This window comes from Heptranchias perlo, chromosome 15 (assembly GCF_035084215.1).
Source record: "Heptranchias perlo isolate sHepPer1 chromosome 15, sHepPer1.hap1, whole genome shotgun sequence".
Classification (NCBI taxonomy): domain Eukaryota; kingdom Metazoa; phylum Chordata; class Chondrichthyes; order Hexanchiformes; family Hexanchidae; genus Heptranchias; species Heptranchias perlo.
In genome coordinates, this window is record NC_090339.1 from 47400098 (window position 1) to 47420480 (window position 20383).

The following is a 20383-nucleotide window of genomic DNA, read 5'->3' on the forward strand; positions in this document are numbered from 1 at the left end:
TGCACCTCCAGGTGTCTCTGTTCCTGCACTCCCTTTAAAATTGTACCATTTAGTTTATATTGCCTCTCCTCATTCTTGCTACCATAATGCTTCAATTCACATTTCTCTGCGTTAAATTTCATCTGCCACGTGTCTATCCATTTCACCAGTCTGTTTAAATTTTCCTGCGTCTGTTACTATCCTCCACATTGTTTACTGCATTTCCGAGTTTCATGTCATCTGCAAACTTTGAAATTGTACCCTCTATAGCTAAGTCCAGGTCATTAATATATATCAAAAAGAGCAGTGGTCCTAATACTGATCCCTGGAGAACACCACTGTATACATCCCTCCAGTCTGAAAAACAACTTCTGTAACAAAAGTAGACATTAAATGCTTTTACGAACAACACCAAATAAGAATTCAATCACACTAAGACCTCTTTTGAATACACCATACACATATATATTTGCTACTTTATAATTCTACTTTTGTTGGGTTATTTATCTTTTTTTAATTTCTCCCTACATCATCCACCATTCCCAACTAGGAGGTGACCTGCTCTTATGCCTACCGATGCTGTTTTGTAATTAGCTGCTGGGAGGGGTGCTTGAACACAAAAGGGATACCTGACTGCTACTTCCCCCCACCTCGTACCACTGGTGAAATTACTTTCGTGTTTGGCACCCTTCCCCCCTAACAGGCCAGCTGAAATTAGGGATGGGGCTTGTTGGGCATAACGGCTTTACTCTGTATCCAAGAAGGCATATGGGGAAGAACTGCTCAGCTTGCTACATTAGCAACTATCTTCAAAACGAATGTGTATACCATCTTGTTATACATATGGGCTGGAGCAATTCATCCCCCTCTTTTTTCTTATTTTTATGTTCTGAAGAATTTGATGTCTAGGTGATCATGCATTCCTACCACTGTGTGGTGTAAGATGTTGGCTTATCATTACGCAGGACCACTGTTTCGTAGTAAATGAATAAGTAAAATTCTGCTTTTATTACTTGAGTTCTTATTGGTGTTTTGAGGATCACATTCTGCAATTATGTACACTTATAATTAAGCTCATTGGTTTATAGTGACAGATTAATTCAAATTCTATTTTTTCCTGTATTTTGGGGATCATGTGCCATAATTCTGTCCATTATACTGTGAAAATCACAATTCAGAGCCCTTGTTGATGCAACATAAACACAGTTGTATTTGAATATTGAAATCTGACTGGCTGAATTCTGATGAAACAGTGCATATGATGTTCATTAGTGCTAATGACAGTCATTGTTATAAAATGTTTGCGTTGGAAATATTTTTCATAAGAGGGCAGGAATGCTCCTGTGGTCTTGAAAATGTTAATGGTTTCTTTTTTTTCTCTGATGTGAAGGAAGGAAATGTGTACTGTGGCTTGAGGACATGCCCACAGCTGACCTGCCCATTCCCTATAACTGTTCCTGACTCTTGTTGCCAGGTTTGCAGAGGTAATTTCTACATTTTTACATGCTTCTACTTCATTTAAATAAAAAACTTTTGGTATATTTTGTACTCATTGGGGAATACAACATTTATCCAACTTTCGGCACCTTTTGTCAAGCAATTTCAGACCAGGTATGACGTACCAGATGTAGAGTCACATTCCCTCTGCTTTGCCACAACAATTTACAATGTAAATCCTCAGACAATGTAAATCCTCAGATAAGTAACCCCCATTGTGTATGAAAGCTCTCTGATTGAGATCACTAATTTAGTGCAAATTAGTATCAAATTATGAACAATTTTGTGTTGTAACCAGGAACTGACCTGAGATTACCCTTAGCTCATTTTGTGTCTCCCTCCAGCTGGAATTTAAAGGACCATCATCTTCATGAAAAAGTGTTTGCAAATAAACAAAATACATCTGATGAACAGAAGATGCAATGGCATTAATCAAAACAATAAAATTTTGTCACTACTGCATGACACTACTTTGATGAACGTAAAGCATAGCTCTTCTCTATCCTCAAAAAGATTTGTCAAACACCTTCTTCACAAAAGAGACTGAATCTGTGCAAAATAAAGCATAAGGTCATAAACTAAATATACAAACTGCGAGAAGTGGGAATTTACAATATGTATCATAATAGACCTCATAACTTGCTGGTGTCTAAAGTACTCGCAAATTTTCAGTCTGATGGTACTTGCTGCCCTCCATATGCCTTCCATATGGGGCGGAGCATTTCCACAAGAAATGTGTCAAACAGTGGTTTATTCAAAGAGGCTAGTATGTTTCTTGCTTCTTAAAATATCTGTCTTTGACAACAGGAGAAGGAGACTCCTCATGGGACAACTCTGATGCAGAGATATTCCGGCCACCATCCAATAGAGAAGCGGTATGTATGCAATGGACACAATTCCAAATATGAAATTGGAGATGACATTTCAGAACAACTAGCAGTCAAACCGATAAACACCATTTCATACAAAGCAGGCTCACCAGTATTTTAAAAGCAAAATACTGCGGATGCTGGAAATCTGAAATAAAAACAGAAAATGCTGGAGAAGCTCAGCGAGTTAACATTTCAGGTTGAAGACGTTTCGGCAGAACTGGAAGATGTTAAAGAGTTAAAGTTTTTGGGCAAATACAGTGCCAGCGAAAGGAGGAATGAACAAAAGGAAAGGTCTGTGATAGGGTAGAGGGCACGAGTGATTAAATAACAAAAGGGATGATGGTGCAAGGCAAGAAAGGTGGTAATGGGACTGGTTAAGAAACAAAAGATTGGTCAGGAGTAGCTGTAAATGGCAACAGCAGAACCATTACCAGCACTAGCTGACCAAAAAATGTGAGCAGTGGTTATGATCTGAAGTTATTGAAATCAATGTTGTAAAGGTTGTAAAGTGCCTAAACGACAGATGAGGTGCTGTTCCTCGAGCTTACGTTGAGCTTCAATGGAACAGTGTAAGAGGCCAGGGTCAGAGAGGTCAGAGTAGGAGTGGGAAGGGGAATTAAAATGGCAAGCGTCCGGTAGGTCAGGGTCACGCTTGCGGACAGAGCGGAGGTGTTCAGCAAAGCGATCATCCAGTCTGTGTTTGGTCTTCCCAATGTAGAGGAGACCTTTTTAAGTAAGGGTCTCACAGTTTCACCTTGCAAGTCATTTATCTTAACAATTTAAGAATTGAATAGAGTAAGTAGGCCACACAGATTCTCTTCAAGTCATTTTAATGTGGTAAATTTGCTATTAAGACATTTGTTTTGTCTGGTTTTAGTGTCTCTGCACTGGGTTAGCAGACATGATGGTATAAGCTGGTTTAATTATTGTTTAATCCACAAGATATCTTTCATCAAATGTTGATAATGTGTTAATTAATCATTCAAAATGGTTCTTGTGTTTACACAGTATCAGCAAATCATGAAAACTGGTCACTCAAACCAATTCTCAGAGTTTCTGTGACAGGCATTAGTCTTTAGGTTTTACCACTTCATCAGATATTGAGAAACTCTGAGGACAATGTTGCAACTTCTGTCAAGAAATGCTGATAAGTCTTTTGATGCTAAAAACAATCTACATCAATAAAGTTAGGCTACGTATGGATGGCTGAAACATAAATTTTGTAATTAATTTAAACCAACTGACAAAGAATGCAACTTTGGGTTCTCCAAATGGCAGGTGCTAAAATTGGCCTCAGTGTCTCTAGGATAGGGAGGGGGAAGAAAATCAGCCCATGTTCTTAATCGTTATCCACTGACTCTTGGTGGAAAGTGTGTGCGGTCGTGTGAGTTTAGGAGTGGTCAAAAGGCTACTGGCACTTATTGTCTAGGAACAGATGTGGGCAACGTACCAGAGAGTAGTTAGCATCTGTGGAACTACATCAGTAGATTCAAAAGAGAAGGGATAAAAGAGGAAATTGGTAAGGAAGGCAATTTTATTGATTTCATATAAGTAGGGTTACGATAACTGTCACTCACTGCTAGAAAAATGCAGATGTTCTACTAGCATTTAAAACAATCACAATGGACTAACCTACATACCAGTTCCTTGCATTTTGTTACCATTCTCCAAAGCTAAGATTACTACTTCCTTTTTGAATTTGCTATTATGACTCATCCATATTATCACCATTATAAAAGTACAAATATTGATACACATTAATTGTTACAGTTGTGGAAAATATAGGCAATATCTCACCACTTTTCTCTGACAAAAAAATCTCTTAATTGGTAGCCAGTTACACTATCTACTCATTGATAGCCCAAGTGATGAAATCATATGTTATGCAACAACTTACATTTCTATAGCGCTCCTCACATACATAAAGTCATCTCAATAAAGCATTTTACAGTGAGGAGGAATGAAGTAGACACTGAGCAGGAGGAGGAAAGGGAAAAGCAGGAAAGGAGTTATGGGGTGGAGACAACATGTTTGAAAGCAATATGTTTTCCAAAGACTTTTGAAAGGAAGGCAGGAGATGACAAGTATTTAGGGAAGGAGTTCCACAGACATAATGGCAGAAAGAAGGGAGTGGGCACAAGGAATGCACTGGTATCCCAGGAGTGGCGGATACAAACAGCATAATGAGATTCTTCAAATAGGGTGGAGGCCTTGAAAGTGAGAATGAGGATAATAAATTCAATTAGCTGTGGGACAGGGAGTCGGTAGAAAGGAAAGGGCGATGGCTGGTGAGGACACAGGCCATAGCATTCTAAATAAGTTGTAATTTATGGAGGGTGGAGGCTGGATAAAACAGCGTTTAAGGAGTAAACCTCAAGGTGATAAAGGTATGGATTAGAATTTTGCTGGCAGTGGTGGGAGAAGTGGGGCATGGGCAGGTGATGTTGCAAAGATGAAAGAAAGCGGTTTTAGCAATGGATGAGATGTCGGCTCAGATTCAAGCAGTACATCATAGTTCCACATCTCTAGACTTCGCCTGAGGTGGCAGCTGCGGAGGTTAATGGAGTCAAGGCTTACGGGCTAGAGGCATGTGCTGGTAGGATCCAAAGAAAATTAGTTTGGTTTTGTCAATAGACTGGAGGACATTTTTATCTTAAAGGCAGTTGGAGAGTATAGCAGCAGCCTTGGGTTGGATGCAGAAAGCAGAGAGGTAAAGATGGATGTTAGCATAAATGTGCAAGCTGATCTAGTGCTTACAAATAATATAATTGAGGAGTAGCATATAATCATCTTGAAGAGGAGGAACCAAGGATGGCAACATGAGGTACACCAGAAGTGTCCATGCAGGCACAGGAAGGGAAATGGTTAAGAGATGTTGTCTTCATTGTGACAGATATGAGTGGAATCAAGAGAAAGCAGGGCCATGGAGAGGTGTTGGAGGAGGATAGCGTCTTTGAAAGTGTCAGTGGCAGAAGATGAGGTGAGGAGGGTGTGGAGAGACAAAGAACTACACACAAAAACTGGTTGAGAGAGAAAGAGTGTGTGAGAGAGAAACAAAGGGAGACAGAGCAAAACAAGATCTATACTGAGAGAGATGTGGACTGAAAATGAGAGTAAGTTTGAATGAGTAGGAATAGCTGTTAGAGTAAGACAGAGGGTGTAAATTAAATAGATTGACAGTGAGTGACTGTGTTAAGAATGAGTGAAAGATTAACAGATTGTGAGAGACAGTGAAAGTGAATGTGTTGCCCCCTGTGCTTCCCCTCATTTACTTAACGTAAAATATATGTATCCACATGTTTTTGTATTATATTTATTTATTTTTCACAACATTTATTATAATAGGAATCTCCAGATAGTAAAATGGGGCAGTGATTGAGCTTCTAACATTTTAAATTTAAAAGCACAAATCATATTTGTGTAGCTGGGTGGGGTTACAAGTTCACTTTGAATTCACTCTCGATCAGATTCAAGCATTTGACTCAAAAGTGCAATAGTTGAACATAATAAACAACAAAGAGAAAAAATGGAGACAGACAGCATCTGAACTTATTCAAACTGAAGTCAGATAGAGTTGCTAGTGCACCAAATTTAGAAGTAATGTAAGAGCTTCTCAAAACAGAAAGTGTTCAGGCTCAGGTCAGGTTTTTATTAAATCGAACATATTTTTGGCAGAACACTGCATGAACAAAAAATAAAACAAAATCTTTCATAAACAACACTATGCACTCACAACTTAGCACAAATCACTCGCAAGGCATAGTTTTAAACTCATGTTTACAAAATGAACAAATTATATTGAAAATAATTTAAACACTTTAAATTCCAGCTTTTTGGCACATTCTCAGTTTTGTATGAACAGTTTAAAAAGGGAAAACTCTAGTGAGTGCGCAGGAATTTTTTTACATGAACAAACTGAACTAGAAAGAAAGAGAAAGAACTTGCATTTATATAACACCTTGTCACATCCCCAGGATGTCTCAAAGCAGTGGCTGGCCAATGAATGGGTACGGTAGTACAGTGGTTATGTAACTGGACTAGTAATCCAAAGACTGTGAGTTTAAACCTCGAATATGGCAGTTGAGAATTTGAATTCAGTTTGAAGAAATGTGGAAATAAAAACCTGGTATCAGTAAAAAAAAGTGGCCATGTAGCTATTGGATTATTGCAAAAACACAACTGGTTCATTGGTTGAAGGAGGAATGTTGGCTAGGACACAAAGAGCACACACTACTTTTGAATTTGACACAATGGGGTAGAAATTGCACCTGTTTTACGGGCGTAAAATCAGCGCAACGAGGGCCAATTTTGGGGACCAATGTCCTGCATCAAAGTACACCTCAGAGACATCTGATCCAATATTGGGTTGGGCACTTTTTCAGGGGTCCCTGGCAGCTACCTCAAACAGGCATTAGGACCCTTACATATGTAAATGAGGGGCCCACTCCCTGTTTTATGCCCTCTCTGGGAAACTGGAGAGTGATGAGTGGAGCAGGAGCCAGGCCTGTTCCACTTAAGATTCTTAAGATCTGCCAGTGGAGGCACAACAGGCATTGGCAGCTCGCCCAAATAATATTAACGAGGCTCAATTTCGTCCGTGCGCTGTGTCCATTTCAGGCCCGAAAACGTCCCAAAAGGAATCTCTCTCCCAATATCTTTCAATTTGATTTACACCATTACATTATTTGCAAACAAATGAAAAATGGTTCACCAAACTTTCTCATGGAAGAATTACCCTTTTAACTCAAAGCTGTTGATGCTGTGCAGTTGCTTCAGCTTCTGCTGCTCCTGTGACTGAAGTAGTATTATCTAACATGGAACTGAAGCCTTCTCTTTTATATTAAAGGTTGACTTTAACTAGCCAAATTTCTTGTTAATTTTACTGCCTCTCCTGGGCTCATATCATAGAATCATAGAATGATACAGCACAGAAGGAGGCCATTTGGCCCATAGTGCCTGTGCCAGCTCTTTGAAAGGGCTATTTCAATTAGTCCCATTCCCCTGCCCTTTCCCCATAGCCCTGCAAATATTTCCCCTTCAAGTATTTATCCAATCCTCTTTTGAAAGTTATTATTGAATCTGCTTCCACCACCCTTTCAGGAAGTGCATTCCAGATCATAACAACACACTACTTAAAAAAAAATTCTCCTCATCTTCCCTCTTGTTCTTTTGCCAATTACCTTAAATCTGTGTCCTCTGATTACTGACCTTTCTGCCAATTGAAACAGTTTCTACCTATTTACTCTGTCAAAACCCTTATGGCCCTGTTAGACTGCAATTTTTGCATTGTTGCCGCATGGCTTTAATACCACATTCATGCAAAATCTAAAGATAAGTAGAAGTTGGCAAACTGATGGCACAACAAACTTAAATAGCAACAGGTACCAGATACCACAAACCCAGCCAACATCCATCACAAATTCATTGATAAAAATGTAGTATTCTGAGGGAACACTGGAATGTTGAAAGCTTAATAATGGTCACTAGAAGGAATTGATGTTTGTCAGTTGCAACAACGTCTAATGCATAATTTCAAAACAAATAATTAGTTGTTACAGCACAACATGCATATTTGAACTAATGGCATTCTAACTTTGTTGAAACAGAGACATTCATATCAGCGGACTCAGTATGAATCTCGGGGAAGCTTTGGGAGCTCCATTGTCAATTTACCTAGAATGCCCAGCTCAAGGACTCATCGTGGCTTGCTAACTGACCCTCAGCAGGGATCCGGTACCATTGTGCAAATAGTAATCAACAACAAGCACAGGCATGGCAGAGGTAATGAGGTTTCACTAGTTAAGTAATAAGCTTGCTTTCAATCATTTATTTTTGAGTTATTGATATTTCTTATTGAATTCTAGCACACAAAAAGAAAGGTGAGAAATGACTGTTAGGCCCATCACTGCTCATCCTATCCACTAGATGATTCAGTCTTGTGCACCACCCTCCCTGACCATTAGCAATGCTAAGTCCTGAGGAGGAACAAAAACAGAGAAAAATAAGTGACCAATTTCAGAAAAAACACTCGGAAGTTCTTCCCTGACTCCATAAGATAATTAGCAAGTTCCAAGAGTCCATGATGCATCACCAGGTGTACTTAACTAACCAACATACACCTGATATATCCCGATGACCTCCTTCCTCAGGAACTTGCCTTTTTAAAGGACTGTGATACTTAACATGTCTATCACTAGCTTGTTTCAAAGAGACAACTTTCTGAGAAAATAAATACTTTCTGGCATCTAATTTGACTTTTCCCTATGTATTTTATAGACACGCCATCTAGATCTATTATTTATTTTGAATATTTTATATAAATTCACAATATCCAATCATTTCAGAATTTTAAAAACCTCATTCATATCCATCGAGCCTATGTCTCTCCAAAGCAAATAAGCCTATTCTTTTAACTGAGATCTAAGTTTAAGTATCATCCTAGTCCTGCGACCACTCTAGAGCCTCTTTATCCCTCACGATTTGTGGGGGCCAAAACTGGACACAATGGGAGATTTTCAGTTCAAATCCAAAACAGACACAATATTGGTGGTGCCTGCACAAAGCCAGAGTCGGGAGGCCTGAACCAATTTCATGCTTAGGCCTCATTTAAATTTTCCGGTGAGCTGCGAGTGCCAAATGGACAATCTGCTGCAGCTCATCAGTTTTGGACCTGAGAAAATCAGTTAGCTTCTGCTTGGAGTCAGTCGGCTGGTAGGGCCTGTTGGCGGGGAAGCGGATCCCAGGATGGGGGGGGGTGGGAAAGGGCTGGTAGCGGGCTGTAAGTTTTGTGTGAGGACAGAAGAAGCATAAATGCTCCTCCTGGCCCCACTAAAATCTTTTAAAAAAGAAAAACTTACCTTTTTGGAGCAACATTTGCACTTAAATGAATGGAATTATGGCTGACCTGTCAGCTGTAAGTTCATTCATTTGGAGGTATGAATATTTTATTTATTTCATCCATATCTAAAAAGATACTAATGTCTGCAATTGATTCTCCATATCTGTCAATCTTTTTGACCGGGTAAGAGTGACGGCCTTATCTTTTGTAAATTCATTCGTTAGAGTAGGTGTGCTGAGTCAGGAATTGGGTCAGGTTGAAGCTGCCGCCTGGAGTTGGGGTGTGTTTGAACTTCAATGGATGTTGAGTTGGGTTCACGCTGTCAGCTTTTGTTGGATTAATAACGGATTGCAGCCACCTTCCCCTAAATATGCCACTGCTTCTGTCATCTTGACATAAAGCCCATCATTTGCACAACTAATTCACAGGTGTATCTGTGACTAAAAGAGCTCAATCTTTGTAATTATTCTATTCTGGGAAAAACTGCTTTATTTGTTTTTGGCCAGCCATGTGTCTGATATGCTCTCTTCCCCACAGTGACACTTTATTGGGACTTAGATGCAGGTTGGCGTGGAGCCAAGGCGTGAGCAGAAGTGCTGCTATGTTTAACTAGCTAAAACTATGCAACTTACTGGCACAATTTATTCACCCTGAGCACCAGTAAGCTTGGGTCAGCTAGATCTACTTACCAGTTACATCATTGGCTAGCTGGGTCCTATCAATGAGCCAGAATGGCTGGTCAGTTATCAACAGAGTCTGGGGTGCTGTGGAACTCTGCCCATCTAACCTATGTTGGCTACCAGTCCCCAAAGTCTCAAATTTAAAATTCTCATCCTCGTGTTTACTCCCGATATCTGTAACCTCCCCCAATTCTATAACCCACCCCAAACTCTCTATTCCTCCAATCCAGCCTCTTATGCTTCCTTCCCTCCATTCACCAAACTATTGGCAGCCATGTGTTGGGCTGCTTAAGCTCCATGCTCTGAAATTCTCTTCCGTCTCTCCACCTTTCTTTGCTCCTTTAAGATCCTCCTTAAAAACCATCTCTTTGACCAAGCTTTTGTCTACCTCCTCTAACCTCTCCTTTCTTTGGCTTCGCTACTGTTTTTCCTTACATCTCTGTGAAGTAACGTGGAATGTTTTATGTTGTTAGAGGCACTATATAAATGTAAGTTGTTGTTAACCTATGTGACTCAGATATTGGATTACTGAGTCTGCCACATTAGGTCAGTTCTAATTTCCCATCAGCAGGCCTGTCATTTTGGAGGCAACTTACTTCCATAGAGACTCTACTTACTTGCCACCTTCAGACTTGATTACTCCATGCTGTCCTGGCAGGCCTCCCATCCTTCACTTTCTGTAAACTTCAGCTCATCCAAATCTCTGCTACATATATCCAATCCCGCAGTAAATCCTGCTTGTCCATCACCCCTATCCTCGTTGACCGTAGTCCATTGTTTATCATGTTATGGGGCATTCATAATAGTGTTAATCCTTTTTAACATCCCAAATGGTTTTATAATTGGCATACTGTATCCTACATTTGTATATATCAGAGCTTATATCATGTTAGAGAATGGTCTGGGAAGAGGCAAATGTAAGAATATAATAAAATATGGAATGAAAAAACACCATTGAACCTATTAAGCATGTTCTATCTGAAAGACCATGTAGAAGTTGCACTGTCATGGGCTCTTCCTATTTCATTTAACTTCATGATGGGTGTAAATAACCACCAGTGACACTTCCAGTCCAATGTGAAGCATGGTCTGGTTCCTTATTCCCATTGAATTAGTTGTGAAAAAACTTTCTATTTGCATTTTACATAGCTGAATAATTCTGAATTCTGAGTGACATCTTAAACAGATGAAAGTTTATGTTACAATGCAACTGTAATAGAATTTTGTAGAAAAAATGTTGATCACTGATGCGATCACGAGGGATTGTGATGCTACATCTGATGGGAGTATACTGATGGATATCACATCCAATAAGAAATATCACTTTACTTTTCCCTATAATCAAATGCAAAACATGTTCTTTCCTGGCCCAGTATTTAGACCTAGGAGGGGTTGGCAGAGTTAACCAATTTTGACTATGATAATAATTGTCCATGAAGAGGAAGAGGAAGGGAGTTGCAGTAATAATAATCCCTACAAGATGGATAGGAATCTGATCTCCAAACTAAGGGATAAAATGTACTTATTTAAATAACTGAATGTTAATAGTCATGGTGTGAATATTTAACTATAATTGCTAATGGGACAGGAAAAGTGGGCAGTGGTTGTACAATTATGCAAACATTTATGTTTATCACTGTTCGAGCAAAACAATATATGGTCAGAAAATTACAATGCACCATATAAAACTGGTAGAAAAAAATGTTCAAACCATGAGTTGCTGTTCAAAAGATTTGGCTGCTCTTTCTTGTGTCCTCAGTCTGTGTCTCGAATGGGAAGACTTACTCACATGGAGAGTCATGGCATCCAATCCTGCGCCCGTTTGGACTAATGGAGTGTGTGCTGTGTACATGTAACATAACCAAACAGGAGTGTAAGAAGATCCATTGTCCAGATTCCTACCCATGTAAATACCCACAGAAAGTCAATGGAAAATGTTGCAAAGTTTGTCCAGGTAGAAATTATTAATGCTATTTAGTTCTATTTGAAAACTAATCATGTTGAGAGACTTGTGGAGGGTCAGATTTGGGACTCCTGTATTACTATACAATGGGAAAAATAAACAAATAGTTGCTTTGAATTACTGTATAGTCTCTTCCAGTTTGTTAGTCCCAAAATGACAATAGACCATTTAATTGAAGTTGGCAATTCCATTTTATTTACATTTTTCACTCCCAATTTTCTCCCTTACTTCCCCTACAGCACTGGCTCATACCGGTGTATAGTTCCATGGGTGCCAGTTGCTCTCCAGTACCTTGCCGAAATCGCTATTCTTATGTGAATGTAGGCAGGGTGTGTCACAAAGTAATTTCCGAGGGTGGCATCACAACCGAGCCCCATCCTGTCCTTACCTGACGTTTTTATGTGTGTACTCTCCAAAGAATTCACTGGATGCTCATCGGGAGTGGAAATCCCGAATAATTTTCCCACTTCCCAGCCGAGTGGCACTGAGACCAATTGTAGTACCTCTACTAATGGAGATTTCTAGGATATTCCTGGTCTGTATGGCTCAGTGTTACAGAAGGCATTTCACTTACCAACTGAGCAACCAGGGAGCTTAATAGTCCATTTTAAACAATGTTGGTAATTCCATTTAAATAGCATTTAGAATTTTGATATCAAATGATGTTTAAAGAGAAAAACCTAGAATCTATGGCTAATAAATAAAGACACATTTGTGTTAGAGTTTAGTTTCCAACTTTTCTTCCACAGCACCAGAGATACCAGGGTTTTCTCAAGATGACAGTAAGGAGGTGGGATGCGGTGAAGAGACTGTTCTAGTTTATGAATCACTCTTGGTCCAGGGCACTGATTCCCAAAAATACAGCAAGAAAATTGCTATAGAGATTGACAATCTTCCAGAAGTAGAGGTCCATATTTGGACTCTAGTAAAAGGTGAGTTTTATGCACCACAAAATTAAAGCTAATAATTATTATAAAAGCCAAACTGTTGTCTTCATTATCAATCAGTTGATTTTATCTATCTATCGATCTATTCTACCTATATCTTTATACAGCAGTTGCCGTGAAGTGAATAAAAACAGAAAATCCAAACATTAGCCTATTTTTCTCTTTCAGATGTTGACTGACCTGTTGCTAATAATTTCACTTTTTTGGTTTAATTTCAGATTACCAGTGATTTTTTTTAAATTTCTCCTGTGAAGTGAATAACCTGTTCATCACTAAAGGGAGCAAAATACTGTTAGTGTGTTATTGTACAAATATTTAACACGTTTGTACAAAATTCCCCTTACTGTTATTTTAATGGCAGCATTAACCCTTTTAAATTAATGGATGGGAGTGTTGGGTGCCATTTAAGGCCTGCCTGAAAGCTGATTCAGGCGGGAAAACGGGTGCACATTACTTTCAAAGAGAAATGGCTGGAGCATGCACAGCAAATTCCAATCTCATTTGTCCCGGGGTGGGAAATCTAACTGCTGATCCTTAAAGGGACGGCTGGAGGCCTATACAAAAAGGTAAGTTTTTGTTTGTTGCTCCAGGCCCCACATAATATTTCAGCTCACTGCTGGCCAACTCTTACGCTTCCCAGTATCTGCTTCTCCCCTGCCCTCCTGAAAGGCCTTACATGCTGCAGCCAGCCGATTTTCTGCTACAGGAAACCGGTGAGCTGCAGTGGGGCGCCTTTAGATCGTTGGCAAAATGTTAATGAGGCCTGAACCTGAAAGTGGTTTGTGCCTCCCGATTGGCGCATTGGACGGGCACTGTGAGCACATCGCCAATATTCTGCCCATTTGGTGCCCAAACTGAAATTCTCCTCCAATAAGAGTGAACTGACCATAGTATTATAGATAAAATAAAGAAGGGCAAGAAAGGTTGTGACTGGGAAAGAGAGATTGGAGGCTAGAGATTGTCAGATGACAATCTTCTTGTATCCTTCTCAAGAGTATGAGAAAGTTTCTAGGAGAGCTTCCCTAAATATGGGAGTAGTTTAAAGATTTGGAATTACTTTGCTTTATAAAGAGTTATTGGTTGATGAGAGAAGACATATCTGACATGAATAAGTAAACTGAGATTCCTACAGACAGCTTTAGCAATGGAAGAGATATGGCAGTACCACAGCGGCAATAGTAAGGGCAAGAGTGTTGATAGATGAAGAAGGACTAAGATTGGAACCATTAAAGGTAGGAGTTGGCAGTTATTAGTTAGACACAAAAAAATGTGTCTTTGAAAAACTGAAAGAAATAACATTTTGTGGTCCCATTGAAGGGAATGGAGAAGATCAAGATGCTGTGATTCAGTCGTTACTATGAGAGGACTAGAGGTTGTGATCACTGAGACTGTGTGATCTGAAGAAAGGAATCATCAGCAAAAGAGTGACTGGGGATGGCTGATTAGAAGAGATAATTGATAAGAAGAAAAAACAGTGGGAGAGAGGATAGATAAACAGAGGACCCCCCGATTAATAAAAAAAGATAGAGAGGAACTACAGCAAGATTGATTTGAGAGGAATCTAGATAGACATGAACATAACTTTGATGAGAAACCATGTAATGGTTACTCATATAACACTGAACAGTGCCAACCCTTGTAAAAGACTTTATATATCTTCAAGGCAATGATAGATGATTCACCAAAGCATTTTTAAGAGCAGAGTTCTAGAGGGGTGTAACGTAAACAATAAATAATCAGTGGAACAGCTATGCTGAAAGCTATACTGACGATCGTGGATTAGACCAGAAGTTTCAAGATGATGGATAATTTGAAAATTAACAGCAGCATCCAAAACTTTAGAAAGTACTGATGTTAAGGCAGTATGACAGTTGTTTGAAAGTTAGGAAGAATCAATTTTCTTAGGGATAGTGTGAACAAGAGCAGACTTCCAAAGAAAAAGACATGGACTGGGAGTAAGAGAGACTGAAGAGATGGCATAGGATCGGGGTAAGTTCAAAAAAATGTTTTTGAAAATTATGGGAGGGATACCATCTGTGATTAATTGCACAGGCTTTTGGGATTTTAAAAATGTAATCCCCCTCTGCTGCCATAGCAACACAGGATACCATGGATGAACAGCCATCCCTTGTGTCCTGTGTTGCTTTGGGTCAAAATATGACTGATAACATACATTAGTTATTTGAATATTATTATAATACATCCAGCCAGATATGGCTGGACATATTGTATATTACCTTATGGTGACTCATGGTAGGAAACAGGGAGCTTAAAAATGGACAGGGACATGATGAAGAGCGTTCCTGACACACTTCCTTGCAGTCTAACTGTGACATGACAAACTGGCAGCTGTACGATAAAAAAGCTTTACTAGCCTAATGTTTAAACTATGGGAATTGCACTAAAATCTTACATTCCAAAGATTCTGAGTAGTGATATGCAGGCTCTGGATTACTGTAATTATAGCCAGACTGTAAGAAACAGCTGACTAGGACAGCCAACGATAGCAATGCAACGCTCCTAGCACAACAAATATGCACTCAAATTACTTTCAATGACCTCTAGAACAGCATCTCTGCAAACAAAGTAGGTTTTAAACCAAATCCTCCAACACACATAAATTTGTTTTACAGTCTTGTAAAACCCTAGTAGTGAAAGACAGTGACATGCAGTAAAGATATCATTCCCCATGGTACCACCCTTTGGAAATGTTGCAAGATTAATAGCATTAGTAGCTGCACAGAAGCAAATTTTGACATACATCCTTAAAATAGATTTCTACCTCACTGGGAGAAGGCTGCAATAAGATCATTTGATGCTGAACAATTTCTAAGCAGTTTCAAAATAGCTTCAAATAGAACAGAAGCTTATAGTTTTAGGACGTTAATGAAGTATGCAGATGTGCTAGGTACTGTTTGCAGCAGTACCATGTACCTTCTCTATTAAAAGACTGATAAGGCATGTCACCAAAAGCATCAGCTGGCACAGCATGTTAGTTATCAAAGCACTGTGCCACAGAATGGCACAATGGGGTACTTATGTCCACTGTTTCCCAAGTATCAAGTTTGTCTGTGCCTGGGGCATCGGGGAGGTAGCAGCCAAAAGTGCAGCACTTCACTGCAATGAAAGGAGGAAAGTCGGATGAAGTGAGTTAAGCAGGCTGAGCTGTTACTGCTCTTTTGAGCAATTAATTGCAGAGCAGCATTGGCAGAGGTGGAGCAAGAGTTTGCCAGCTTGCCTACTGTCTTGGTGAGAGGAATGATGCATGCTATTTAATGCCTAGAATGAGGAAGAAAAATTAATTAAATTAACTGTGGAAAAAAAACATATTGCGTCTTGTTTCTTGTAATTATTTTCCTCTACATCAGAAACACTGATGTGTTGAATCACCTATATAGTCATCACACTCTCATAAAAATAAAATCTCCTTTGTTGTAGAATGAAACGTTTCAATTATCCTGCTGTCCTCAATTTCCTCACACTGTTGGGGCAGAGTATTATACTGTTCAGTCACTGCTTCTGCTACTATTGCAGCCACTGCCATATTTCCTTGTTCACTGTATTTTGATAAACTGTGGTTGGAATAGATAATAGAAAGTGGCCTGTAATTGATATTTATATAACATGTACCTGATCACACAACACACCAATGTAAAATTGTAAGTCTGTTTTGTCCATTGGGTCCATGAAATGTATAAATGTTACTTGAAAATGGCAGCCAGAAGGAAAGTTATTTATGGAACAAAAATGCTGAGAAGTGTCAGTGTCGGACCATTGGATAAAAAATAAATTTTTTTCTATGTACATTTTTTGTGGCTACTTGCTTCTGTGAAAATAGAGTGATAAATGACACAGTTTGGTAATATGTCACACCACTGTTGTGTGTCTTGTTGCTAAGATTCTTTATTAACCCATGGGACACGGTATCAGAGAGTTCTGGCATTGTTTTCATTATGTAAAATGTATTAAACAATATTTTGAACTTTAAGGCAGAACTCACATAAGTTATAACGTATGTTGAATGATGTGTACATTATAATTGATATTCAGTGAATTCAGCTCCACAGCTGAACCAGAAGGAACTGCTTTTTAAAAGTGACTTTATTTTACAACAATAAGTTGGTATGTTAATTCAGAAATTAGAATCCCTAATATAGCTTTCATTGTTTCCCACTGCAGGTGTTCTACGCCACTTTCACATGGAGAAAATATCAAGGAGAGACTTTGAAAAACAGGTTAATCTTGGATCTTTTAAACTACTCACACGGACCACTCAGAGTAAGTGATAACAGTTCAGAGCCTGCAAAACATAACTGCAATAGAATAAACTAACTGGGAACACAAAATTCTTTGAAGAGAAGTGCTGTGTGCTCTCCAAGTTAAAGGGTGGTTTTTCCACCATTAGAACCCAATCCTAGCATCAAGCACTCCTAAGCTAGGTATAATATGAATTGAGTGCAGTAAAGCTCCCTCTACTCCAACAATTCTTAGATGAAAGCGTCCCACTGCATTACATTTCCATTTCTCACACCAGCAATCCTTATGACTATAGGTAAAATTTGTTACCATGTGATGATAAATTAAAGGCAATTGTACATTGTGGACTCACAAACACTTTGGCAGATTTTATTAGGTTCTTGGCCTCATCAAAAAAAAAAGTTCCCTTCTACTAAATTGCCTTTTGGGGAAAAGTGGCCTAGAGAAGATCACAAGTTGCAATAAATAATGAAATAATTTCATCCACTGAAAGATATAGTAATGATTTGCATTTTTTAAGTTAAAACATTGTTCTTCTCTCAAGCCTCAAGATAATATTGGCTCAGAAATTGCTGGAAAAATAACAGCGAGTTTACGGGGCCCGCCATTATTAATGTGTAAAAATCCCAGCAATTTGTGGCGAGAAAGAGATACACAATGAGTAGCAAATTGCCACATATTGTTGGATGAATTGCACCGTTCCGCCATTAGCCTCGCAAAAACGGGAACTCGCCGTCAACCTCCCCATGAATGTCAAGAAATTGCTGGATTTGCGCTGTAAATACGAATGAATCTCGCCACTGACATTTAGGGCTGGTATTTCATGTTGTAAGGATCCTGTTAATGACGTGATTTATGGTTCTAACATGAAACTCAACCTTGGAGGCCCTGAAAGGGAACAGTTGAAATTGTGGAGTCTCACCCCTGCAGGTATTAAATTGTTTCTGGAGGTTTTTTAAATTAATGTTTTCTTACTTTTCCTTTCTGTCTCTTTTATCTCTCTCTTAATCCAATCTTTCTTTCCCACTCTTTATTTCTCTTTCCGTATTTAAATTGATTCTAATTCACCCTCTTTCCTTCTCCGTCATTCCTTCTGTTTCTTTCTCTAACCTTAAATTTCATTGGTAAAGGAGATAGACCATTGGACCCGACGTTCACGAGATCCCAGGTGGCCCGTTGATGTCGTTATCAATTTGCATTTCCAGCAATTTGCAGCACAAAAATAATACGAAGGGGGAGAAAAAATCAAATTCACGGCGATCTCCGCAAGACACGCGGCTCCAGTAATTTCTGGGCCAGTATTGTAACGTGTAGATGATCTTGAATTATTGAAAAAAAATCCCCTCCCCAAATTAATTTACTAACACTGGGGACCCAGCATCTGAAAACAGATATTCATGGAGTTCTTATGATATGTAACCTTTATAACCGCTGAAAGTCCAAGAGACTCCCATTACATATTTTTTCAATCTCTCCCAAAGGTAAAAAAAAATAAGTTATAAGAAAGAGTGATGGTTTTGTATATATATTCTATAATAATATTCAATAACTTTCAGTGTACTTCAAACAGTAATCTAATCTCAAATTCCAGATGCCAAATAAGTTTTGCCTTCCAGTTCAACAAATTTAGTAATAAACTAGGAGATGGCTAGTGGCATTGCTCATGTTAATTTGGCTGGTACAATGTTACATAAGGACAGAAAGGTTATATTAGGTAAAATATTATGGATTTTCTGCAGCCAAGATGTGAAGCTGTCTTTCTTTAAGGCCAAAAAGTCTAATTACTGTTAAGTAAATACAGGGTGAAGTCAATCCGAGTTCAATTGCTGTTTGGTGAGGAAGTTTGCAGATTGGAAGGTTATTGCAAATTTCAAGATGAAATCAATGGCTGACATTTTGAAATTGTTTTGTAACAAAGTGTGAGATCTGATGTGTGACATCTGGACCATCATAGATACAATACTTTTAATGGCATCCATTATTATCTATAAAGAAAACATTGTTAGAAATACAAGCCAATTATTGAATCAAAGGAGCTGGATGACACAAGAAACACTCAAGTATTACTGTTTTGGTTTATGATTTCATTTAAACCCTTTGACTGAATTATTGCCTTGCATATCACTAGCAGCCATCTAAGCTATATTCACTGAATGTTACAGGAAAGTATTGCACTTTATTATAGTACATAAATATATATATATTTCTTGTTTGCTTAGATCGATGGAAAATTTTCAAAGAGGGAGAAGCGGAAATCAGCCAGCTATGTATGAACCGAGGATGTAAAACAGAATTAGAAGATTTGCTGAAAGTTTTACAGCTGAACAAACCAGAGAAGGCACACTGCTGAAATAGAGATGGGGGGTGGGGAATGGGGGAACCTAATGTGAGAATGGAAAATTCAGTTCATAATATCCTGGTCTGTAGCTGGACTGCAGTGTGGCTCTGTTGATATCGAGAGCACCCTGAAAACCAAAATATACACAAAAAAAATTAAGAAAAAAAATCATTGTGTTATCTCTCTTTATTACAAGAAAGAAAAAAGTGCCTTTGGAGACAAAAAAGAATGGAGGGTGGCCCTAGCGTGTATTTATTTGTATTATAAAACACTATTGAAATTACTTTTGTGATCTTAATTCTTAGAGTACAATTAGCCTACCAGTGTATGTACATTAATATTCAAGTCACACATAATGCATATCTTGGTTTTATGTAAAGTTTCTTTATCCCATAAGCCTGTGGAATATGTTGACATTATCCTTGAAGATATTTGTGCTTTATTTATGTACTGACACTATTTCATCCCACTTTTCTTGAAACTAATAAAATATAACCAATTGTATAACATTTTATTCTTTCGTCATCTATTTCCTAGTGTATCTGAATTAATGGTAAACTGTACTCAACTAAATGTCCACATAATTATAAATATGAGTGTCTCAGGCATTCCTTGTTTCATCCTTTAAAATGGCTGGGCAGAGACAATTTAGGATAGATACTTCAAGTAGCATTTCCCTTGCAAAGACATTATGATATTTTGCTCTTATAATATAAATGGGAGGTCCTTATTTAGCATTAAGTGACAATTCAGAGGAATGTAGCTTCTCTACAACTTCACATATTACAAAGGCATGCCAACCAACAAACTGCTCCATCATACAGGTATTTGTTAACTTATTAATACAGACCAGTTTCCATCAAAGAAAGAATACTGTTGACAAAAACAGCCTCTTTACATGGGTTTGATGTCAGCATGCCTCTATTGCAATTAAACATATGAACATACGAAATTGACAAGCAGGAAAAGACCAGCTGGTTCATCAAGCCTGCCCCACACAAATAATGACCAG

General features: G+C 38.6%; 1 protein-coding gene across 1 annotated transcript in view; it reads left to right on the forward strand.

Moving 5' to 3' along the window:
- chrdl2 (chordin-like 2) overlaps positions 1-19858 on the forward strand; it is a 40934-nt gene extending 21076 nt beyond the window's left edge. The window contains exons 6-12 of the mRNA XM_067996686.1: positions 1370-1463; positions 2284-2351; positions 7955-8129; positions 11626-11820; positions 12579-12761; positions 16956-17054; positions 19253-19858. Of these exons, the coding sequence (XP_067852787.1) occupies positions 1370-1463; positions 2284-2351; positions 7955-8129; positions 11626-11820; positions 12579-12761; positions 16956-17054; positions 19253-19383 (945 nt within the window). The 3' untranslated portion in view covers positions 19384-19858. The remainder of the gene's footprint in view (positions 1-1369; positions 1464-2283; positions 2352-7954; positions 8130-11625; positions 11821-12578; positions 12762-16955; positions 17055-19252) is intronic.
- The last annotated feature ends 525 nt before the right edge of the window (positions 19859-20383 follow it).